Raw genomic sequence first — 26,541 nt, 5'->3', positions numbered from 1 at the left:
GCTGACTCTTCTGCTTTCTCACTATCATCAACATCCCTTTGTTGAGTTTAGGTTCAACTTTATAATCACTTCTTTGCAAACATCATTCATCTTCCTTTCTTTCCTTTCCTTCTCCTTGTAAAACTCAGCTGTTTGCCTATTCTGTGTCTGCAACTGAGCAACTGAAACTTGAATGAAGTCTGTACAACTGCACAGAAGGTTTCACTGTAATTACTCTCAAAAAGGGACTTAACATCACTCAGGAATTCTAGCCCCACAAGCGTGCTTTACTACTTTATAAATTACTTCTTTCATAATTTCTCTTTCCCCCAATTTTTCTCCCTCAATACCGATGCTTTAATTCTCAATTAATTAAGGAAATACCCATTGTATCTGTGCCTTTCTTTACGCCTTTCTCTTGTTGTCGTTCAGTTGTTCAGTCATATCCGACTCTTTGCAACCCCATGGACTGCAGCATGCCAGTTTTTCCTGTCCTTCACCGTGACCCGGAGCTTGCTCAAACTCGTGTACATTGAATTGGTGATGCCATCCAATCATCTCATCCTCTGTCGTCCCCTTCTCCTCCTGCCTTCAATCATTCCCAGCATCCGGGTCTTATTTTCCAATGTACTGAAGCTTCAGCTTCAGCATCAGTCCTTCCAATGAATATTCAGGATTGATTTCTTTTAGGATTGACTGGTTGGATCTCCTTGCAGTCCAAGAGACTCTCAAGAGTCTTCTCCAACATCACAGTTTAAAAGCGTCAATTCTTCAGCACCCACCCTTCTTTATGGTCCAACTCTCACATCCATACGTGACTACTGGAAAAAACACAGCTTTGACTATATCAACATAGCCATAATATCATCTCTATTGTAATGTCTCTGCTTTTTACTATGCTGTTTAGGTTGTCCCTTTCTCTTAGTACCTCTCAAATGCTAGACCTTCACCTGTGGTCTTGATCCCACCTTTTTCTGCCTTCAGGACTTCACTCTTTCTGTTGTCACCTCCCTAGCATAATCTCTTTTTCCTCTATTAGTCTTTTTCCTTGATACACAAACAGGTTCTCGTACGTTGGCAATCTTAAGGAAAAACATGAATGAACTTTTTGGCCAACCCAATATTATCTTCTCAACCTAAAAACAAACTACCCTTGATCCCACAATGCCCTTCAGCTACTGCCAGTTTCCCCATCCAGATTTAAGGAGCAGTCCCAGGGGCTTGCCTTTTCACTGCCTGCCCACCTCACCTTGGCACCTGCCTACTTAGAGTGCTCACATGAAAGCAACCGAAGAGTCCTTCAGCTCCAGGGGCTTTCCCTTTCTGCTTCTGGTCCTCAGCAGTAGTCAGTAAAGTCAGTGTTCCCTCCTTTCTGAAACTCTCACTTCTCTTGGACTTCAGGGTCTCGCACAGGGCCTCCTACCCAGCAGGAGTATATAGTCACCCTCCAGGCTCAGTCCTGGGGCTTCTCCTCTCTTCTCTGTGTTCTGTTCCTAAGCTGCTCACACAGTCTATGGCTGTAAAGACCATTTGTAATCTATTTCTAATCTCTATGCTGATAACTTCCAAATTCAGATCTCCAGTCCCCAAATCTCAGGGTAGCACTATCCACTGCCTATGTGACATTTCCCCACATCCTCAAATTTAATATGAGTGAAAGAGAACTCTTGATTTTTTTTCACTCCAACCTTTTGTCTCTCCTACTTTTCCCTGTTCAATGAGTCCAATCTGTTGTTTAAAATTGGGAGTAAACCTGTCCTCTCCCTTTTCCAACAACCAGTTCAACACCGAACTGAATTTATCCAATTGGCTCTGTCTCCCCAGCAACTACTCTACTCTAGCAAAACACCATCACCTAGTTCCTTATGGTTTCCCCTAGTCCGCTCTGCCCTCTTCCAGGCAGAAGCTGGAAAAACCTTTTAGAAACATTAATACATCAAATCATGTCATGCTTCGGCAATTTCTACTGCGGTTGGAACAAAATCCAAATTCTTTTCTACAAACTACAAGGCTTTGCATGCTCCAGCCTCATATATGTCTCTCCCTTCATCTCATGCCATTCTCTCCTTGATTTATTATGCACTAAGTACACTAGCCTTCTCTCAAAAGCCCCTCCCTCTTCAGAAAGTTCTTACTCTGTTCTTTGCCTGATTATCCTTTAAGTCTTAACTCACATGTCACTTGTGTAGAGGTCTTCCCTGACTACCCGCTAGAAAGGAAGTGGTGCCCTTCCTGATCCCACTCTTCTCTATAAACTGTCCATTTCTTTCCTATAACACACTATTTCATAATTACTTGTAAGTTTTTTTTTTACTTTTGAAAATTTTATGGTTTGATGCCAAACCTCATCTCACTGTACTGTAAGCTCTTTGTCTCTTTTTTGACACTGTATATCCAGCACTTAGCCCAATGCCTGAGTGCGTATCAGGTGCTCAATAAATATTCAATGACTAAATGAATAGAATGCACTCAAGTATTTCATTTACCTATATAAAATTTACCTATTTCATTTACCTGTATTTCATCTTTTATCAATTCAGGGATTAACCTTCTTAGAACACTAAAACATTTCAGATTTCTTTTTTTTTGGCCATGCTGCAAAGCTTGTGGAATCTTAGTTCCCCAACCAGTGACTGAACCCAGGCCACCACAGTGCAAGTGCTGAGTCCCAACCACTGGATTCATGAGGGAATTTGGGGATTTATTTTTTAAAGTGTACAAATTTAGATTTTTCTGAAATATTCAGATGCTAAATGTAGTTAAAATTCAAATAATTTGTGTATTTAACTAGGTAGTTATATATTTCTTTTGAGAACTATTCACAAAGCCAGGTGTTATTATAGATGACATACCTGCGGATCCCCTTCGGTGTTTCTCCAACTATGAAGGTGGTCTGGTCTATTTGGCAGACTTTTTTCTTCTTCTGGCTTATAGGGTGTGAAATGTAAAGAGGAAATGAAATGCTGCCTTCACTTGGTGGCTGGCATTCCTTTGTACGTGTTGATACATCGCCCTTCATTTTTTCCTTATGTGTCTGAAACAAGGGATGAGAGCAAAAACTTAAAAAATATTCATTTTTACTCAAATAAGAAGTCTGTCTTACTTTTTCCCAGTATTCTTTACAAGCTTGTATATCATATTCATGGGCTTCCCTCGTAGCTCTGTTGGTAAAGCATCAGCCTGCAATGCAGGAGACCTGGGTTTGATTCTTGGGGTGGGAAGATCCCCTGGAGAAGGAAATGGCAGCCCACTCCAGTATTATTGCCTGGAGAATCCCATGGATAGAGGAGCCTGGCAAGCTACAGCCCATGGGGTTGCAAGAGTCAGACACAACTTCACAACTAAACCAACAAACCATATCATATTCTCCAAGTGATAATCATTGCCAGATCTTGTTAGATCTTTAAAAAGATACTACATTTAGCAGTAATGTGATGCTTCTATTTTCATTAAGATATATGCTAAAGATATATCTTTCTTAAAGATATACTAAAGGTAATGGTAATATGATGTTTCTACTGTCAAGACTGTGGGTATACTGATACACATGCTGGCATCTACTTTCCTAAATAAGGATACAAATTAGTGATGTAAATAATGGTATAAATGAGATATTTAAAAACTTTTAATTTAGTAATTTTTCTCAATATTACTAAGCAGACTTTCAGTTATTTAATCTTATATAAGTAGTCAAACTTTTAAAAATAATAATCTTTAATGATAATGAAATAAACTAGTTTCATAAATCCTACTTCAATGTCTATTGAGTTGCAAGAAGTAATTGTTAAGATGTTTAACAACTGAACCTGGGATTGAACCTGGGTCTCTGGCCTCTCCTGTATTGGCAGGTGGATTCTTTACCACTGAGCCACCTGGGAAATATTGGATGTAATTTGACAACAATAAAGTTATATTTGAGCTCAAAAATAGAAAGGAAAATCTCTAGATGCCCAAATTAAAGTAACATAGCAGCAGGTGGGAGCTGAAGCTCAGCAGACCCCAAGGATGGGTCCTAAGTTCTGGACTGCAGGACTCCATATGTAGAGGGAAAATGGAACAGATTTAACTCTCTGAGTTAAAACGATCAACAAACCAAAAACTCAATAGGAATTAAAAGGATATCCAATTTTCAAATTAAAGCTAGGAAAGCCCAAACTGGGGCACAGGATAGAAAGAGGCTACTTTTTTGGTCTTGATAGAATCACTGGTGAAAACATGGAATGTCCAGCCTGTGCGATTTGTGGAACACACTTGCATTGTAAGGAAAATCTAAGCTAAAAACCAACATAAAAAACTAGCCCAGAATCAGTGAAAACCATAGATCTCAATGAGGGGTAAAACATAACATAGGAACACTTTTTAAGTTTAGGGAATGCTTGTGATTCTAAGGGGGAGTGCAGGGGGAAGAGCTCAGGTAAAATTATAAAGAACATACAAAACCCACTACCATGAAAGTGGGCAGATACAACAAATGTGAGAATTTGTATCTGAGGAATTATAGGTTACAAAGCAATGTGAAAGAGACTTTAAATCATTAGCATGTCCAGAAAAATAAAGGAAGTACTAGGTATTATAAAATACCAGATCTGAGAAAGAACAAGATACAAACTCTAGAAGGGAAATATAGGTTTGGAAAAAAGGACATAGAACCAAAGTTAAAATATGTGTTAAGAAGCAGGCTAAATAGCCTTACAATGACAGTTTATAAACTGGTAGAATAAATTACTCAGAATGCTGTGCAGAGATTAAAAAAGAAAAACAAGAAAGAAAAATTAAGAGACAGAAGACCTGTCAGAAGATAAACCAAATTTATAAAATATTAGAAGGACAGAATAGAGAAAATAGAAGAGATAACGCCAAAGATATAATGGCAGAGAACTGAAGAAGGCACGAATCTTCAAAGCAAAGGAGAATCTCTAGTGTGAAAAATGAAAATAAATCTATACCTTATTATATCACAGAAGAGAGAATATCTTATAAACAGAGACAAAAGATAAGCTCTCCCACAAAGAAGTAATAATCAAACTAAAGGGAGACTTCTCATTACTACTACTAGTATCACCATCGCTGCCAGCAGAAGATAGTGAGGTTATCTTCAACATGCAGGGAGGAAAAAAACCTACCAACCTAGAATTCTACACCCAGTTAACTACCATTTAAGAAATTTGCAGGCATACAAATACTGCAAAACACAGATTAGTAATTCTCAGTAAGACAATTACTCTTTCTTTTATAGGTATTCAATGGGATTGAAGTAGTACATATCATTGAATGTGGCTGGGGAATGGCTTTCATTCCACATATATTTACAGAGCACCTATTATGTTCCTGCCACTATGCAATGTAGTTGAGAACCAAAATATTTACATACAGAAGGAGGCTTGTACTCTTAAGGGACTTAAAAATGCTGAGTTACCCCTCCCTTTTTAAAATGGCACATTTAGTTTATTCCTTTTAAAAATTAAATCATTTATCTCTTTAATTTATATTCATTTCACTGAAATAAACTGAACAAGAGAAATAATTGTATTATTTTTTAAAAAGCAAACCATTCCTAATGAAAAGAAACAGACTTCTTCAAAATCTACTGTGATTCAGATGGGCATCACAAAATGCCAGGTTGTCAGTTTGAACTAGGGCTTTGCATCAGTCAGTAATGCTGAAAGTACTTTCCTCAAATACATCATTTCCTATATCTTAAAACATTATTAATAAAGAGAGAAACATGTTCATCACTAAAGATAAATTTGAAAGAGATTTGATGCATTTACTTCACATCACAAGAAAATAAGATGAATTTTAAAAGTTCCTAATAAAAAAGCTCATTATCTTTGATGATTCTCAAGAAATAATTGTCCATTATTATAAGGAGGGATGGTAATGTCTATGTGGGGATAAAGGGAATAAGCCAAAAGAGAAGGAACTGGGCCAACCAGAAACATGCTCTCCTCATATACCGTAATTTCTGAAGTCATGGAGAAATCATGCCAAGCAATGGCAATCTTCAATTATTTACATGATTACTCTGAGTCTTTCTGACTCTGGAAGTATTATAAAACTCATATTTCAAACTCCAGATACATTTTTTCTTAAATTAGTTTTATATATTCTTCAGGAAAATTCAACTTTTCCAATCATAGCTATCAGACATGTGAATTTTAAATTTTAAACTTATGACAAATATTCTATACTTTAAAATCTGATTATTTTAGATAATAATGAAAAGAGAAAAGTATTTTTCTCTCACATGGGCTCAATATTCCATCTTTTATTTTAAAAAAAATCTAGGTTCAGATTTCCATTTTAGTAGGGTAGTTTAACACTTACTGAAACAAGGCTGTGAAACAAAATTTCATTTACTAATTTGTTTAATAAACACTTTGATGCCCTGGTTATAAAAGCTGGTGTCACTATTTTGTAGTAAAATAGTATCTTTTACAATAGATAATATAAGGAAAGCAGTGACATAACGCAGTTGCAATTCCAGGGGCAGTTATAATTTATTATAAAGTAAAGTACAAGGCCTGCGACCAAGATGATAAGATTCCAAATAATGTGAAATTAGATGCAAATTTGTTTACTACCACTTATGTCAAAGCTGGGAAGTCATGTGACACTGGGGCAACAGTAATGACAGGTTCAAGAAATGAAAAATTCAGTAAAATGAGCTGGATTAAGAATTTAAAAGATAATATTATTGCTTCTCAACATTATGGTAGAAGGTAAGACTGCCAGCTCTGGAAAGCAAAATAAATCCACTCTTCTTTCCACCAGAGAACAGAACGGCCAACAGCTGGAACTCTATGTCTGTATTCAATAGGAAATTTTGAGATCATTTAACATGAAGGAAGCAGAAAGCCCAGTTTCCATAAAAGCCTCTAATTGATAGTAACGTTTCCCTAAAGAGTTTCTTCAAAATTGTCCAAGATTTGCTTTGAGGAATTATCTCTATACTCCATGATGCTGATGTAGGTTTCCTTCCTCTTAAGATTTATGGTTATAATGTCAAGGAGGAAATTATGAAGACAAGAACTTTGCATGGTATTTGTATAATAAAAACATGTCTGCTAATAAGTATTTTACAAAGCTTGACACTGAGTTTAATTTATAACAGTAACTGCTATGTTCATGATTATTTCCATAAATTATTGGATATTGTTAGGTATTTCTACTATGGTACTTTTACAAAAATAATAAAATTTAACTTCTGGAATATTTATTAAAAATAAAATTCAGTAAGTGTACAGAGTATAGTAATTATTTCTAAATAATGTAAATATATAGTTAAAAAATCCATTTGATGATGAGATTAACTGAATGGAAATGTGGGGTTACTTGTGCTGTGCTGTGCTTTCACTTTAGTCATGTCCAAATCCTTGCAATCCTGTGGACTGTAGTCCACCAGGCTCCACTGTCCATGGGATTCTCCAGGCAAGAATATTGGAGTGGGCTGCCATGCCCTCCTCCAGGGGATCTTCCCAACCAGGGATCAAACCCAGGTCTCCCGCATTGCAGGTGGATTCTTTACCAGCCACGCTACCAGGGAAGCTCCATGGGTTACTTAAGAAAGCTAAATCTATTAGAGAATATTGAAATAATTCCAATTTATGAGTAGTAATATATCTTTCTCCTTTGGCTGTTTCCTATGTGGAGCAGCCAACTGAAAGTTGAAAAAGTAGAGGAAAAATTCTCTCCCTTCAGAATTAAACACATCTAAAAAGGTAAAAGGTGGGCCATGGCTAATTGTGTTAAATCCTAATCTGATTTATATAATTAAAAATTTTTTAATGTTATTGTCACAAAAAGAAATATGTTATTAAAAACAAAATTCAGAATATAAAAATTATTTAATTAAACCAAAAACACTAAATATATATTATTTCTACAAGCGGTAATTATTTTAATATATTTTGGCCAAAATAATCTCCTTATCTATCCACAATTAAGTGTTTACTGTGGAAATGGCTCACTTCAAAGACTTCATAAATATCTACTTTTTAAAAAATTGAAGCATAGTTCATTTACAATATTATATTAGTTTTAGGTATAAAACATAGTAATTCATTATTTTTTATAGATTATACTCTAAAATTATTATGAAACACAATATGCTATGCTGTACAATATATCATGAATATCTGCTTTGACTTAATTTTGATAAAAATATAAAATCAAAACTCATGTCTCTATAAAATACATTTGAAAATACATCATTAAAATTACTACTGAAACATGTATAAAGTATACATTCTGTAAAATAAAAGCTATAATTTTAAGTTGTAAAAGATACACATTAGGATTATAACAAATAAGAGGGTACTTTTACAGGGAAGCATTTCTTCTTTTAGAGTAGCCAAAATGAATTTACACTAGACCTAGTCAACTATATACAACCCTGGACAACTTATTTATTTCTTATTGTAAAGTTTCAGATTTATATTGATTCTAGGAGGAAAGTTTATCTTTAGATTAATAGTATGAGACATTCAAAAGACTTTTGATAGTAAGTACTTTTTTCTTTTAATCCCAAAGTGTACTGTCTGTATTACAAGGCATTAGACCTAAGCAGATGGTGACTGCAGCCATGAAATTAAAAGACGCTTACTCCTTGGAAGGAAAGTTATGATCAACCTAGATAGCATATTCAAAAACAGAGACATTACTTTGCCAACAAAAATCTGTCTAGTCAAGGCTATGGTTTTTCCAGTGGTCATGTATGGATGTGAGAGTTGGACTGTGAAGAAAGCTGAGTGCCGAAGAATTGATGCTTTTGAACTGTGGTGTTGGAGAAGACTCTTGAGAGTCCCTTGGACTGCAAGGAGATCCAACCAGTCCATTCTAAAGGAGATCAGTCCTGGGTGATCTTTGGAAGGAATGATGCTGAAGCTGAAACTCCAGTACTTTGGCCACCTCCTGCGAAGAGCTGACTCACGGGAAAAGACTCTGATGCTGGGAGGGATTGGGGGCAGGAGGAGAAGGGGACAACAGAGGATGAGATGGCTGGATGGCATCACCGACTCGATGGACATGAGTTTGAGTGAACTCCAGGAGTTGGTGATAGACATGGAGGCTTGGCGTGCTGCAATTCATGGGGTTGCAGAGTCGGACATGACTGAGTAAACTGAACTGAACTGAGACCTAAGCCAACAGCATTATTTTAATTGAACCAGTAGTTATTTTTTGAAAGGCATAACTGAAAAAAGAAGATAAGGTATACATAGATTTTCAATTGAAAGAGTAAGAAGAAATAAAAAATGAAAAAGTTTGCAAATAATCTTTGTTGCCAGTGTACTGAAAACAGGAAAAAGGAATATTCTCCCTACCTCACAGCCATATGACTACATTAGCATTTTTCTATTTACTCTGCTACATATTAAATTTATCTTTACATAATAGAAAACTTCCCAGGTGGCTTCCCAGGTGACTCAGTGGTAAAGAATCTGCCTGCAATGCAGGAGACACAGGTTGGATCCCTGGGTTAGGGAGATCCCCTGGAGAAGGAATTGGCAACCCACTCCAGTATTCTTGCCTGGGAAATCCCATGAACAGAGGAGCCTGGCAGGCTACAGTCCATGGGGTAGCAAAAGAGTTGGACACGACTTGGCGACTAGACAACAGTAACAACAACAAATAGAAAACTTCACTGGAATAGTGCAGAGAATGTGGTCTTTTAAATATATTTTTGTAAAAATTTAAAAAATAAATTAAAAAAATTTTATCTATTAATTCATTTTTGTCTGCGCTTGGTCTTCGTTGCTGCTTAAACTTTTCTCTAGCTGCAACGTGAGACCTTCTCACTGCGGTGGCTTCTCCTGTTGCAGAGAAAAGGCTCTAGGCATGTGGGCTTCAGCAGTTGCAGCGTGTGGGCTCAACAGTTGTGGACCCTAGGCTCTAGAGCAGTCTCTAGTTGTGGTGTACACAAGCTTAGTTACTCTGAGGCCTGTGGGATCTTCCTGGATCAGGGATCAAACCTATGTCTCCTGCACCGGCCGGTGGGTTTTTACCACTGACTCATCAGGAAAGCTTCAGTGCAGAGAACGTTTAAGGAAAAAAAAGCCCTCTTTCTTTGAAGTAAAAAATAATTTTGGAGGCAAATTACTAAAGAACTATAGAGTGCATCTAGGTAGGAATAGCAAGGAAAAGGGAAAAGTTGATAGGGATCAGTTTTCCTGTACACACCCACCCGTGGGCAACAAATGGGGCAGGAAGCATTACAATCCAGGAGACTGAGTTTCAAAAACAACCATGAACGGCCTCTAGTTTCCATTTTGGCAGGAGAAATACTATTGTAATCTGTGCCATCTTTCTTAATCTCTTTGAGGCTAATTACTGGAGACACATTCATAGCTAGTGCAGATAATGCCAATTCCTATTCTGATCACTGGTACCCCTCACAAGTAGAGGAAGCTTTGAAGGGGATAATGTATGATGAAAAACAGCCTGATAGGATGCGTAGCCTGTCTGTGGTAGGCTACCAGGAGGTAGTGAAATTTTTATTAAGCAATTTTGGAATGGATCTGTCTGCTGAGCTGGTTTTTCTCACCTTAGAAAACATATTATAGAGCATACATCAGAACAAAGAGCAATATATATTTAACAGCCACATTCACCATTTTTTTCCATAATCAGATGATTAGCCTTGATTTTTTGCTGTTGTTGTTTAGTTGCTAAGTCATGTCTGACTCTTTTATGACCCCATGGACTGTAGCCCACCAGGCTCCTCTGTCCATGGGATTTCCCAAGCAAGAATACTGGAGTGGGTTGCCATTTCCTTCTCCAGGGGATCTTCCCAACGCAGGGATCCAATCTGCATCTCCCGCTGAGCAGCCGGATTCTTTACCACTGAGCCACCCAGGAAGTCCTTAGCCTTGATTAGTCATTGAGAAAACGGGAATCAGGGAGGACATTTTCAAAGGCAATGGAAGGTCCCAATGGCTCTGACCCACTGAGAACCCTGAGTGTGGATCCTAAGAATCACCAGAGGATCTGCCCCTTCCAGGAAGGTTCACCTGTTCTTGAGAACAGCACAGAGTTTCACAAGGCAGCCTATGCTCACTGTCAGAGCTGGGCACATCGTATAGCCAAAGTCCCTCGCATTGGTCTGCTCACACTAACTTTGCCACAAAGACTTTTTTTTTTAAAGTGCTCTTTCACTTTTTTTCTTCATTAAACCTTAAATAGTTAAGTCTGAGAGGCAGCAATGCTTTTGTTTACACATCTGTTCAAACAAAAGATTAAAAAAGAACTCTCTCTTTGGGTAAAGGCCAATCCCTGTAAACACATTAAAAAAAAAGTCATAAACTTGCTTGTCTTTGCAAAGCAGGGAATCAGGAGTTCTATAAAAACATATAGCACATGTAAATAAATTCATTCAAATGGCATCCGAGAGTCCAAAATGACAAAGAACTTCAAGAATCTTTGCACAATTGTGAAAAAGTCCTTATCCTTCAAGTGATCATTCAAGATTTCTGCCTGGAGGTGGAAAATATTACTGTAAATGTGGTTTTCCAATACTCAACAAAAACCTAAGGCAACTGTGAGATACCCCTGAGTTGCCTTCACTCAGACTCTGGAGAAAAGCCAGCTGGTTAGAGGACCCACCACAAATATACAATGAAGTATAATTTTCTGCATATGTTTAAAAATGTCATTCAAATCTGAAAAAACAAACTTAGATTCAAATCCAAACCTTCCCTCCCTCCCCTTTTTTTAGGTGGTAAAGGGAGATTAAAGTTTGTAATTATGGGTTTGTTTTCCTCCTGGAAGGAGTAACAGTTACAATTCAGTTATATATATATATATAGATATGTATGTACTTTCTTTTTTGGTAGTACTTTGCTTTCAGAGTGAGCCACAAAAGGACAGGCTGTCCTGAGCCTAGCTTCCCTTTTTTTGTGCACAATATCCATTTCTCACTGTCCAAGAAACTCATCTATCTGAAAGAACAAAGTGATGGCCTCGGGAGTACAGCTGACTACTGTGGGCACACACTACAGGCAGAAATGCAGAAGCCCTGTCTCCCTGGGACCTGGGAACCTGGAGGGACTGCCACAGAAGTTGACCTGTAGGAAAGGGCCAGGTGAGCTGGTGGCAATCACCTTCAAAAAAGCCTGTGGGCCAGCAACGGGCAGTTTCTGCTAATATAATCTCAGGCCTTCATGAGAGGATGGTCAGGCAGTAGATTCCCCTCCATACCTGCACACAAAGGCTAGAGCAAGGTCTAGGGCCTTTTGGGGTAGCTGTCTGAGCAAGACTCAGCACTACAAGCCCTGGTGTCTAGGCCCTCCTTGGTCATTTACTGTGTAAATTTGGGAAAAATCTTTTTTTTTTTTTTTTAAATCTTTTTGAGCCTTATTATCCTAAGGAGTAAAAAGGGATTTGGAGATCAGGATCTAGGGGATAAAAATTTGGATCCGGGACCCCCATCAGTCTCTTCCATATTTAAAGTTCACAATTCTACTAGTCTTTTTAGGATCTCCAATAAGTTGTAATGAATAAGTTCCTTAGCATCTTATAATCCTGTCTAAATTTTAAACCTTTACATATTTATGTTAATATAAAAATGTCTGTAAAGATTACTTGAAGGTTCTACACTAAATAATACTTGTTAGTGAAAAGACCACGGAAGGGTGGTGCTGATGGAAAAACTTTAAAGTCTTTTCTTGGCAGGCACTCGCCCCTGCTTGCCTTTCCAGTGGCTGGCACTTCCCACAGGGAGCTTAGGCTCTCACTTCCTTCCTCTAGGCCTCCAACTAGAGTAAGTGTAGGCTTCTACGTAGGCTGATTCAGTTACAAGGCTATGGCTGGCTCTCCAATGTCTAGGAAACAACATTTCAGGCACCGTGCCACAAATGACACGGGGACACTGTTACTAGTTGTGAAGTTGGATGCAGATTACTGTTTATAATCAAGTACTGAAAACTGTGAATAATTCTCCTTTTTAGTGAATTAGAGTCGGACACGACTGAGCGACTTCACTTGGTGAATTGGAGTAGGTTTCATATAACCGCATCATTTTCACTCTCTTCTACTCTGATATGCTTTCAGGGGCCATGTAGCAGAGGAAGTAGAGTGTTCACACAGAGAAAGGCCAACTGAAAGCATGTTCCACTAGAACTGAATTTAATAATCAAGTGACCCTGTCCACATGATCTAAGGTGGCAATTCTGAAACTTTTTGGTCTTGGGACCGTTGTTTAGTTTAAAAATTAATGAGGACCCCAAAGAGATTTTGTTTATGTGGGTTTTATCTACTGAAAGTTTAAAACAATTAATTTATTAAAAATAAAAATAATTACATGTTAACTTAAATAACTCTTTTTACCAACAAAAAGTTAATATTTTCCAAGGCAAACAAACAAAAAACCAGAAGACTGACTATATTTTACATTTTTACATATGTCTTTAGTAGCTAGCTTAATAAAATTCTCCAGGCCAGGATACTGGAGTGGGTAGCCTTTCCCTTCTGCAGATATATATAAGGTGTCACATAATACAATAAGTGCCATAGCATACATACATGCATATACACACACAAGTAAAGATGAATTTGAGGAAAATATTTATATCGCTTTGGAGAAGATAGAGAAGAACTGTCACTAATAATACAAGGAGTTGGAGTTCAACAGGCAGACACAGGTAAAATGGAATTTTAAACAAAAGAAACACAAGAGCAAAGACATGGAAGGGTAAAAATCCATGGTGTGTTTGAAGACTGATTCATAAACTGAAGGATGGCTAGGAAGAACCTGTTCAGCTTGCTATTCTCAGGGTCTAGTACAGTGCCTGGCACTCAGCAATTCTGAATGAGTGTCTCAGAATGAGACTGGAAAACCCGGCTAGCACCAAATTGAGATTGGAACACAGGAAACTACTCCAAAGTGCCTGCTTGGATTTGCTACTGCTAGATGAGGAAAGTTCACAAAGTCACACATGGGTGTGGATATCTTTCTGACACCATTCTCTATGTTCTCCCTTCTTGGGCGGGTTTCCTACACTAGAACTATGGTTAATAGATGACAGATAATGAGTGAAGATGAAGAATACCAGCATTTATGCTGCTCCAAAGTGACTAACATCTTTACATCATCTGCTAGAATACCCCTTTTAACATTTAATTTGTGGAGCCTATACTCACAGTGAAAACTGTTGTGGGTATCTGCATTATGTAGTAATGTCTTGCAGGAATTACTAATAACAAACGTTTTCTGAACTTCCACTCTGTATTGCCTGTTGCTAAGTGGTGATGCTAACGGACATGTACGCTGTGGTCCTGATCCTTAAGAAATTTGTAACGTACATGAGAAGAGAGTAAACACTAACATGGTGTCCACCACGTCTACAGTGATGATAGGCACAGAGAATGGGTGTGGAAGGAGCTTGGAAGAGAGTGATCTCCAAAGACTGAGGTTTTATGGAGGGAGTGAAACTTGAACTGGGAGTGAAGGAGCAGCCCGTAGATGATCTGGTCGGAGGTGTAGACTAAGTTTACTGAAGACCATGAATGACAGGCAAACCTGAGAGTACTTCTAATTCAGATACGGAGGGATTGTTTCCCTTGGCTGATTATAAATACAGTCAGTAGCTCTGAACAATCCCAAGTCATTGCCAGAGGATTTTTAGGAAAATCCTGAGATTTGTTTATAGAAAAGATAGTTTAAACTATTTAATTTTCAGAACATAGGGATGGGGTTCATTATACCCTGACAACAACTGAAAACCTAAATTACTCAAAAAGTATCAAATATATACGACACTATTTTAGGTCTCCAGAGTTATCAAATGAGAATCAGAGATATATTCTGCTATTTTTAAAGTCCAGAGTTTACTAGAAAAGAAGAGGTGTACTTACCTAACTGATAAAAATTTGGAAGTCATATGTTAGAATAACTAGGCCAAAGTACTATTACATGAAGCAGAAAAAGCATAGCAAGGACAGCTTACCTACAGCTTATGCTGGAATTGGGGCAGGCTTTGTGAAAGAGTGGCACATCTGAGTTACATGCTGAGAGGTAAAGAGGTTTGGAGATTTGGGAGTTAGGACAACTAAGGCTGAGTAGAGACTGCCAAGTCTTACGGTATTTCTTGAGTCCAGATAGTTTTAACTATCTAAAGGAAGATTTTTAAAGGGAAAGATACATTCAATCCACCCAAATTTTTTGTTAACTGCTAAAGTGAGGGAAATTCTTAATAGACGAGTTATCTTGAAAAATTAGACTGATTTGTCATATTGGAAAAGCACAATAGAATTAAAAAAAAAGGGAAAATCTCCAAAGCAAAACAGAAAGTAAAGGAACTGGGGGAGAAACCAGAAGGATTGAAAGACTACAGGGATTTAAGCTGACTGCCACTGTTAAGCCTGAGGGAAGTCATATACCATCTCATTAAAAAAAAAAAAATCAGTAAAATAGTATTGTTTGCATTAGTCTCCAAGAATCCTTCAAGTTCTGAAATACTGTGATTCCCTATCCTTATCATTCTACTTTATTCATCCTATGCAACTCAGAATTCATATGTGTAGAGGCAGGATTCTCAGCCGATAAGGTGATAGGTGTTTCCATTAAGTGGGTATGTCCAAGTGATACCATGGTTTTCATGGAGGGATAAAATATACATTTGAAAAGGGCTGTTAAGTGCTTAACACTCTCTTAAGTCACTAGGTAAAGTCAATCAGAGTTCAATGAGGCCTTATATCTCTAAGCCTTTATATTGTTACTTCTGCTCAGATGCTAAGTCGTGTCAGACTCTCTGTGACCTCATGAATTACAGCCCACCAGGCTCCTCTGACTATGGGATTCTCCCAGCAAGGATACTGGAGTGGGGTGCCATTTTCTCCTCCAGGGCATCTTATTGACCTAGGAATTGAATCAGTGTCTCTTGCATTTCCTACATTGGCAGGTGGATTCTTTTAGAAAGCACTATTTGAAGAAATGCTATTTTTAAACTATTTATAATCTTCCAACCATTCTAAACAGAGAAACTGTTCAAAGACGCCTTATCAATCTTCTAAGCAATTGGAACAATGACCAGCTAGGAGAAGAATTAGAATCAAGCTATTTCCTAATGAGCAAAGAATATTTTAATCAGCCCAGGCCACTGTCACATTAGCTTATAATTACTGTCAAATATAATTTTTTTCTATAGTATTCTTTATGATAAACCAGGCACAGTTCAAGGTGGGTCCTTTATTTATAAAATTTGAGGACTGAACTGGATATCTTTTACGGTATTCTAACATATTTTATTATTGGTCCTACTAACAGAGCCTGGCAGGCTATAGGGTCCATGGAGTTGCAAAGAGTCGGACAAAACTGAGCAACTAACACACACACTAATAACAAAACTAATAACAGGTCATTGCATAGAATAAGAGAAAGAGCTTCACTCATCACCCCTACTAGTAAGCAATAAGCAATAACCATAAATACAATAATAAACATGTATGCCTTTCTGGAAAAGGAGTACGTCAAGGCTGTATATTGTCAACTGCTTATTTAACTTATATGCAGGGTACATCATGAGAAATGCTGGGCTGGAGGAAGCACAAGCTGGAATCAAGATTGCTGGGAGAAATATCAATAACCTCAGATATGCAGATGACACCATCCTTATGGCAGAAAGTGAAGAGGAACTAAAGAGCCTCTTGATGAAAGCGAAGGAGGAGAGTGAAAAAGTTGGCTTAAAGCTCAACATTCAGAAAATGAAGATCATGGCCTCTGGTCCCATCACTTCATGGCAAATAGATGGGGAAACAGCAGAAACAGTGGCTGACTTCATTTTTCTGGACTCCAAAATCACTTCACATAGTGACTGCAGCCATGAAATTAAATGATGCTTACTCCTTGGAAGAAAAGTTATGACCAACCTAGATAGCATATTCAAAAGCAGAGACATTACTTTGCCAACAAAGGTCTGTCTAGTTAAGGCTATGATTTTTCCAGTAGTCATTATGGATGTGAGAGTTGGACTGTGAAGAAAGGTGAGTGCTGAAGAATTGGTGCTTTTGAACTGTGGTGTTGGAGAAGACTCTTGAGAGTCCCTTGGACTGCAAGGAGATCCAACCAGTCCATTCTGAAGGAGATCAGTCCTGGGTGTTCACTGGAGGGACTGATGTTGAAGCTGAAACTCCACTACTTTGGCCACCTGATGTGAAGAGCTGACTCATCTGAAAAGACCCTGATGCTGGGAAAGATTGAGGGCAGGAGGAGAAGGGGACGACAGAGGATGAGATGGCTGGATGGCATCACCGACTCGATGGACATGGGTTTGGGTGAACTCCGGGAGTTGGTGATGAACAGGGAGGCCTGGTGTGCTGCGGTTCATGGGGTCTCAAAGAGTCAGAACACGACCGAGCGACTGAACTGAAACTGATGCCTTTCTGGCAAGAACTGAATGTGGTTTTGTCCTCATTAGCTCATCAGTGACATTACTCCAGCAATCCTGGTGACCTCACCTTGAGAAAGGATGACCCAGCTCGTTGTCGCCACCAGCTAGAAGTGGAATACGTGTTTACAGGTAACACCAGATTCTCATTTCTGTGACTAGGTAACAGGTGATTTTCACAAATGACACTGTCTATCTCTCTGAATCAATCCTAGTTCTAAGGATAGAAATACCAAAGCCTTCTTCATGCCAACACTGGTTCCATAATTTTATACATATATACACAACTTTAAAAATCTGATCTTTACTAAAATCACTTGGAAGAAAAACTTTCTGATGCAAATACTATAAAATTAACCTCTCAAGACAGAAAAATGATAAGACCATGAAAATTCCCACCCAGCAAGAGTTAATTCCACTGCATGGTGAAACCATACACTTTACTTACTGGACTAGTTCATAAACCAGTCGTTTGTGAACAATTACTTTAAACCATTATGCCATTCACTATCCTGAAAAATAGGCTAATGGAATGCTGTATCTCCCCAAAGTCTGCTTACTGTAAATAGCCCATCTCTCCTTGCTGACTCCAAAAGCTGTATAAACATACTGCAATCAAATCCACCATAGCTCATAAAAATCCTTTCTTTAAGTAACCTACAAAATGCCAATCTAATACAAATACGAGAAAGAGAAGTTCTTACTAAGACAACATTTTGTATTTACAGTATTCTGAACAGTGCTTAAACCTGCACTGGTTATATAAAAGACTCTCTCCCCCATGCCACCTCCGCCCCCAGGCTGACAGCATGCTTAGTTCTCTCATTTACACCACACTGCAGTAACATAAAGAAGGGTTTACTATTAATCCAGGTTTTACTACAAAGCGACCCGTTATTTCTCTGTCAAACATTGGCAAGAGTGCCAAGTGTCTGTCATCCCATTCAGGGGATTAAGTCTTCTTTTATAGTCTGATACTTGTACCAATTTATAAAAATACAGATATAGTTTCTTCGAGTTGGTCACAGTCTATATTTTGGCTTGGATTCAGGCAACAGAGGTTGACTATGACAGCTGGCAGGAAACTGAGGGGAGAATACATCCTCCCCCTTTCAGTCACCACATCTCAGTTGCCATAGTGATTAATCCTTAATTGAATGCTGTCATTGTATAATCTTTTCAGAAAACTTTAAGTAAGCTTAAGTTGAAAACATAACAGTTGACTGAAAAAATGAGGTACCACATCACACAGGTATAGCTAAGTTTTATGACAAACTTCCATATAGTAGAAGAACAAGTTAACTTTAATAAAGGTACTATCCATTCCTTCCAGTGCTTAAACATTCCTGTTTGGTCTAAGCTTAAACCTAAATCACACAGGTTTTCCCTCTTGTTATCAGACATCTTATCTTTTAAAATAAGCTGGTCTCAGAAATGGTTCTGAAATATCCAAGCACAACTGAACGTAAAGCAAGTTCTTATTTTACACAGTTTTGTACTGCTACACTAAACAGGCATAATTAGAAATTTAAGGTTTTAATTCAACACATCAAATATGTTCTGTAAGTAGAAATTAATTTATAAAAGTATACACTGTAAGAAACCAAAGGAAATATGGGAAAGACAGTATACTTTAGAACTTTTCTTAATATATGGTTAAATTTGATTTGATCATAGCCTTTGCCATTTTGGTATCTAACCATTTCATCAAAGGACTGAGAAACTCTGAAAGACTACAATATGTTATTTATGATTGCAATGTACATTATTTCCCCTTTGTAAGTTTTTCATTTAGTATATTCCTTTGCAATTTAGTTAAAGGTTCTCACTTAGACTCAATTACAGTATTCCTTGGAAAGTAAAATACTTGCATATTGTGGCCACTGTCAATCTTGTGTTGCCTTCATACAAATAAACAGGACTTGTTTTGTTTTCTCAGGAACTGAGGCAGCACATCTGCATCTGGTGCAGACACAAACACATACACCGAGAGACCACACACAGACATAACACACACACACACACACACACACACACACTCTTTTCAGACACAAAGGTCTCTAATAAATCTTTGATGACAGACATGAAGCACTCAAAAGAATTCTCAGTAAATCAAAAAGATTCTGGCTGGAAACCCTAGAAGAAAGATACTGTACTGGAGCTGGGAGGTCTAGGGATATTTGGAGCTTTCAGAAAGAAGAGGGTTGTCAGTACTTCTAATACGATGGCTGAGCCTTTTTGCCTTCATCTTTTTTATTTACCTTTAGTTTATTCTCTTTTCCTTCCATAATGGTTTAAAAGTTTTTTTTCTAGACTGCAACTCCATCATTGCCACCTATCACCACACAGCAAGCTGCAAAACCTCTCAGTGAGTGACATACACATCTCTAACCAAAGATGGTGGTGTGTTTCAATGATTTACTCATTAAAGGTGTTGAAGTATCATCAACCAGATATGATAAAATCAGTGGCTGTGAACAGTTTTTTCCTTAGAAATTCCGTGAATGACTGTGAAATGTCATCAATATTTCAAATCATCTTTACAAACAGTTTTAGTAAAGAGATACTACCATCATTCCATCTCACTGACTTTATTAGTTTCTAGTTTCCAGAAGAATTATAATGAAGAAAACCCAGAGCACTACATATAGAGATGCAAAACAACTAGTTTGATGGCAGAGTGCAGTGTCACTCATTTGAATGAATGTTGGCAGCCATGGAGATATCATGAATTAGAAGCAATCACTTAAACTGATGAACCTAAGCAGAAACTAGATCTATCAGCTCTAACAGAAAAGTCACTAATAATTTTCATTCTAATACAGAAAAGCCTAAAATAAAATATAAATTATAAAGCACTGAGTGACTTTGTTTTCATAAACAAAAACTAAGTCACATATAAACATCTGAAAAATACTATATTAATAGCATAAGCATTCTTAGTTTTCTATTTAAAAGGAAGTTCAAAGCCCCAAACGGACTAGCACCACTCATTCTTTTACTTATAGTTAAATATGATTGCAGGGCTTCCCCAGTGGCTCAGTGGTCAAGAATCTGCCTGCAATGCAGGAGATGCAGGTTTGATCCCTGGGTCAGGGAGATCCCCTAGGGGAGGGCATGCAAACCAATCCACTATTCTTGCCTGGAGAATCCCATGCACAGAGGAGGCTGGCAGGCCGCAGTCCATGAGGCTGCAAAGAGTCAGATATGACTAAAGCGACTGGGCATGCAGGGCACGCAAGACTGTTTACAGATTATTTGTCCTTGTTGACTTTCACCTTCTAGGGAAGTTAAAGACCTGACATCAGTCTTATCCACTGGTTGCAATGACAATATTTACTATTCATTAACTGCTTACTTTGTGTCAGATACCGTTCAGGGCATTTTATAGGCATTACCTCATTTAGGCTTCACAAGAACCTTTTGAAGTAAGAAGTATAATTACTTGTATTTTAAGCACAAGAAAATTGAGGCAGAGAAGGTAACTAACTTTTTCATGGTCACAAAGGAAGTATGTATCAGGTAGAGTTATAATTCAGACAGACATCTGAATACATTCCACCTCATAGACCAGTTATAACCATCAAAATTCCTCTGCCTTGAGAAGATTACAGAGCTCAACAAATTGTAGATGTGTCATTATATGAATTCTTTTATTTACTTCTAAATAAACTAAAAGGAGAAAAGCATGAGGTACGTCCAGGGGCTGGGTTTCATGTAAAAAATAACAATAGGTTTAGTTTTCAACACTGGTGAAAAACTTAGAACATCCTAAGTATGTATGATCATTATCTATTTTGAAAACGGATTTTCATATACCAAGACCTTTCTTTTTATGAATCTATCTATTCATTTATTTAAATTTTTTACTGGAGTATAGTTGATTCATAATGCTGTGTTAGTTTCAGATGTACAGCAAAATTCACTGCTGATTCATCAATTATACATATACACATATCCCTTCTTTTTTAGATTCTTATCCCATATAAGTCATTACGGAGTACTGAGAGAAGTTCCCTGTGCTATACACTAGGTCCTAATTAGTTATCTATTTTATATATAGTAGTATATACCCAAGATCTTTCTTTTTTGATGGTAAGTTTATAATACTGTCCTCAAGTGGTTGTTGTACATAAATAATACAATACAGCTTTCAAGATGCTAAAGTACAATGATACTATTAACCTGATGTATTAAATGATATAGGTCAAATCTGAGGGATTAAATCTTACTGTCAGAATTTTATTGTATCAAATATTGATTTAAAGAAGTCAGCTGATGAAATGAGTATGCTTATATAGACTGTCCTTGCCCTGCTAGCACTGGTGGCGTGGGATTGGCCTTCCAGCTTAATGGCTTTAAAACTTCCCTGCATATTTTTTATACCCACCATGAATCAGTCATTAAACACTAGATTTCCTTCATATTCCTTGAAAAAGTTCTGCTAAATTGGTCTATGGGTAATGAGGGAGATATATGGCCTCAAAAGGCAAATCAGAAACTCCAGGGGCAGGCTATTCCAATTTGTTTCTCCTGGCAAGAAATGCCCCTCACTCTGAACATCACTGTGAAGAAACAAGGTTTCTGATGAGATTATACTGTCCATCTCAAGAATGTTGAGGCTAAAAAAGGTTGAAAACTATTTGTATTGCTAATGTAAAGATGAAACTCCCTTCCCACCATTCCCAATATAAAAGCAAACTATATTTCCATCAGTGGTTTCCTGGTGGCTCAGTGGTAAAGAATCTACCTGCAATGCAGGAGACATGGGTTCAGTCCCTGGGTTGGGAAGATCCCCTGGAGAAGAAAATAGCAACCAACTCCAATATATTTGACTGGAAAATCCCATGGAGAGAGAAGCCTGGCAGGCTACAGTCCATGGGGTCGCAAAAAGGTCGGACATGACTTAACAACTAAACAACAACAAAATATATTTCTATCCTGTTTGATTTTACAACTTTCCTTATGAAAGTTCCAAAGGGACTTTTTACTGCTTCTTGGTCCATTTTGGGAGGTATTATATGGCTATAAATTTCTTCCCTGAGAAATATTTAAATAAGCTAGTGACCAATATCCAGTTAAATCACTGTATTAACATGTACTACAGAATTTGCCAAGTTTTCTGACCTTTCACATTAAAGTCTGTTTGGAAAAGAGCATGGTTTTAATAAAAGGCATGGTTTAAAAGAAAACAAAAAACTAATAAAAAATTAGCTGTCTGTTTAAAAGATTCTGATATGCTCCTCATTTTAATATAGCAAATTTCTGGCAAACCCAGCACATTTCTGCCTTTTTCATATAGCTTCTACAAAGTAGTACAACTGTAGAAATGCTATTTACAGTACTGCTTGAGATATGGTATACTCCTAGGTAAAGTGAGAATATAAAAAAGTAGCATACTTGGGTCATGAAACTGCTTTTATATGATTTGCATTTTGGATTACATCAAAAAATGCTAAAAGCACAGCCTTTCAAAGCCCAATATTACAATAACTCTAAGATATTACAAGACAGTGTGGTCAGTCATTTCAGTTGTGTCCGACTCTTTGCGACTCCATGGACCGTATCCTGCCTACAGCTGACATGACTGAGCGACTGAACTGAACTGAACTGAACTGATGGCTGATTCATGTTGAGGTTTGACAGAAAACAGCAAAATTCTATAAAGCAATTATCCTTCAATAAAAAATTAATTTAAAAAATCCTCTTGTTAAAAGTACAAATTCTATATGTAGTTTTTTGTGTGTGCCTTCATTTTAGATGAAAAATTATAGAAGAAATCTAATGATACTCTTTCCTTTTTCCATATGAGCAGGAGTAGTTTTGGTTCTGATTAAAATGATTCCCTCAGAGTCCTCATTTTTGGCAAACATTCACTAAAGAAACTATTAAGCAACTCAACATTATTAGGCATTTAGATACAGATTTGTCTTTTAATATAAAACATTTTGTGAATACAATGCCCCAAATAGTATTTTGCTTTTTACACTTATTTGTAAGTCATTTATAATCCTGTTGGTACTTTTGAGGGGGTACTTAGAGAAGATCCTATTGACGAACTTCTGTGAAAATGATATAAAAACTAGAGGTATATTATCCTCTTACCTTAGAAGTGCAAACAGCTATGTTAGCAGGAAGCTGAGAAAACTGCTTCAGTTCAAATACATCACGTGCTGCCCATCGACTCATGTGATTTTCAGCTTTGCTTGATCCAATCACATTCTGGTTTGAGTGAATGTAAGCCACTTCCTGAACACCATCTAAGAAGTAATCGATGTTTATTAACTGATGTCTTATGATGAAACAATAGAGTTCAAGATATATTTTAAAAATTATCAGCAACACACTTAAAATAGGTTTATGCTTATTTTTAATCCTCAAGAAAAACACTGAGTTTATATGTCAATATCTCAATATTCTTTTTAAAAAATTGAAAAGAGTTCAAATATATTTTTAAACTCTTAGGTTAACTCAGAAATGACTTTTCCCTCTCATATAAGAATTTCTGGTATCAGGTAACAATTTTTAGATTTAAGCGTGAAATGAGGAAAGTCATTGTAGAAGGTTGTTTCTATGAATTCGTCATCTCTGTTGATGTAAAAAGAATGTTTACTAATTTAAAAGCAGTGCTAACCTCATTTGTTCCTTTAAACACATACTTGATTACAGTTATGAAGTAGGAGCATGGGGTTTATGACCAGGGAGTTTTGTTTGGTCAGCTTTGTTCAGTTTTACTGTTTGTAAATTGTCTTTTTTGTACATATGCCCAGAGATTGTCAAGATTTGGAGGTTTTTAGGAAATGAAAAAAATTAACTTACAGCTTTTATCTAAAAGTTTAAAAATGGCTACTTTTTTTTATCGCTTTGCTTCTAAGCACCTATAATTTACTTTTAAATTGTGGTCATTAAAAGAGAAGGCTAGAATTGAAGTCTATAAAAGCTCCCTCAAACACCTCTGACAGTGAACCTCAATTATGTCCTTCAACACTTGTGCTTTTTCAGCCCTGAAACTCTCTCAGTCAGAATTGCCAATCATGAGAAAACAAGATGTTGTTAAATGACTAAAAGAGCAACCAAGATAATTTTCTCCTTAAATTTTGAAATATCAGTTAGGGGGTATATAGCAACAGTTTAAAACCATCCAAAGAATTCTTCTGGTAAAAAATTGACTCAGATAGTATTCTTAATTTTAATGACATATTTCATACATTCAAAATAGGTTCCACACAAACTATTACATCTTTTATATAGTAAAAAGGAAAAAAAGACCCAGCTTGGCTGCTCTTTAAAACAGAAGTTCATGCAATAATTCTTCAAACCTAAAATCTAACTGTTGCACACAAACCAAAGGATAGTCCAGTGTTGGTATCCCGTTTCTCGAACATTTCCTTCTTACCACTTAGTTTTTCTGAAAGACTTACATTAGTACCTGTTTTCACTCTAACAGAAAGAAATCCAAAGAGGATTTTCACTTTTATGAAAAAGGGCAAAAAGCACAACAGTGTTTGTTTGTAGCCAGACCTTAACGAGGCAGCATACTCCTCGGCAGCAAGCATGGCACTGCGAAGCTCCTTTACCAGGAACAACACTCAGTATCTCAGCATTAAGCCATCAGAACTTTGAATTGTGTTGGTGAGTATCTGTGCTTTACCTGGATTTACCTTGTGCAGCCATTAACAAGATTTATCCTAAGGTAAAGCTCCTTTGCTTTACGCCATTTCAGTTTATGAAAAATTATATAAGAAGGCTCTACTTTTCCATAGCAGGGCAAAATATGTATGTATCATAATGAACTTTTAAATGAAGACTACTAAAAACCACAAAAGAAAGCTTGTTTTGTCAAACACAATTATTAAGGTTTCTACATCAAAATATCAGATTCTTTCTGGTGATTTTTTTGGGGGGGAATAAATCAAGACACTTCTGAAAGCAATGCTAACTCAAAAATCACTAATCTGTCAGCAGATGATGGTAAAGGGAAGCAGTTTTTCCAGCTTTCTAAAACATGAGAGCCAACTAGACTGCAAAACCAAAAGCCAAGGACAACACTTCCAACAAAATTAGATGACAAGATATTCCTACTAGCTCTAAACTACAAGAAGCTAGGTTCAGCTCACTAGTAGCTACACACTCTGTAGGCATCAGGGCTTGTGTGAAGGAAAAAGGAAGGGGCAGGGTGGCATCTGATGGATTTGAGAACGGGAGATTCTAGCACAATAGACTACCTGGAGATCAGCAGCTATATTTGGGAAAATGTTCCATTCTCTACAGCTCAGTACAGAGTACACAGCGCTTGCCTAAGGGGCTAGGGCAGGCTAGCCCTAAGGAACTCCCCAAACTGACCCCCTAGGGCTCCCAGGCCAGGGTTAAATAAGAAGGAAAACTGCTGGGGTTAAGTAAAAGTGAACAGAATAGGAAGAACAGGAATGAGGAAAAGAGACAGTCGAGAGCAAAGCAGGAGAAATGGTTAGAAACAAGAAATCCCAATACTGTTTTGAACCCTATGCAAAAATTACAAATATGAATCTCTGTGAAATTAGAAAAGATTTCCTAAATTCTGCCTCATTTTAAAAAATTCAGGGGAAAGAATCTGTATAAAAATGAGCAAAGGGTCAAATCTCATAAAAGTTATAATGGAAAAGAGAATAAGCAGCAGAATAACATCCCTAAATGCCAGGAAGACAAGCTTACGAAACAAAATTGTAACTGATTTCAAAGTTAGGTAAAAGACTTCAAGAAAATGGTAAAACATAGGGATCAGCAATAAAAATCAGACTTTTAACTACAGAGGGCACAAACTGTTATTAACAAGAATCTCAGAGAATATTACTCTCATGAGTACTTTATGGGATCTACTAGAAATAAGACATCTATTAGAATATAAGCTTTAGACAATCAAAATGACTAGAGAGACACTGACATGAAGACTAATGAGAAGCATTAAATTTATAGTTACCTGCAAACCAAGAATAGAAGTCTAAGAGGAGAGAGTATAATGCAGTGTATTCTGACAATGAACACATAACGTTTCCATTTTAAAGTCAGGGAGAAATGGGAGAGCATACGGATAGTCTGCCCCAAACAGTAATGGTTCCAGGAATCACACTGCAATAGTACTGATATTTTTATTATTTGACTTTCGTGTAATATGGATACAAAATGAGTAATTATGGGATATTAT

The 26,541-nt window shown here is 37.2% G+C and overlaps 1 protein-coding gene across 1 annotated transcript in view; it reads right to left on the bottom strand.

The window, feature by feature from the left end:
- ERCC6L2 (ERCC excision repair 6 like 2) overlaps nucleotides 1–26,541 on the bottom strand; it is a 149,600-nt gene that overhangs the window by 5,654 nt on the left and 117,405 nt on the right. Inside the window, exons 17-18 of the mRNA XM_052645131.1 lie at nucleotides 23,466–23,620; nucleotides 2,832–3,013 (exon numbers count right to left, since the gene is read on the bottom strand). Of these exons, the coding sequence (XP_052501091.1) occupies nucleotides 2,832–3,013; nucleotides 23,466–23,620 (337 nt within the window). The remainder of the gene's footprint in view (nucleotides 1–2,831; nucleotides 3,014–23,465; nucleotides 23,621–26,541) is intronic.

This window comes from Budorcas taxicolor, chromosome 8, assembly GCF_023091745.1.
Source record: "Budorcas taxicolor isolate Tak-1 chromosome 8, Takin1.1, whole genome shotgun sequence".
Classification (NCBI taxonomy): Eukaryota; Metazoa; Chordata; class Mammalia; order Artiodactyla; family Bovidae; genus Budorcas; species Budorcas taxicolor.
Note: the sequence above shows the minus strand (reverse complement) of the source record. Positions and strands in the feature narration are given on the sequence as shown.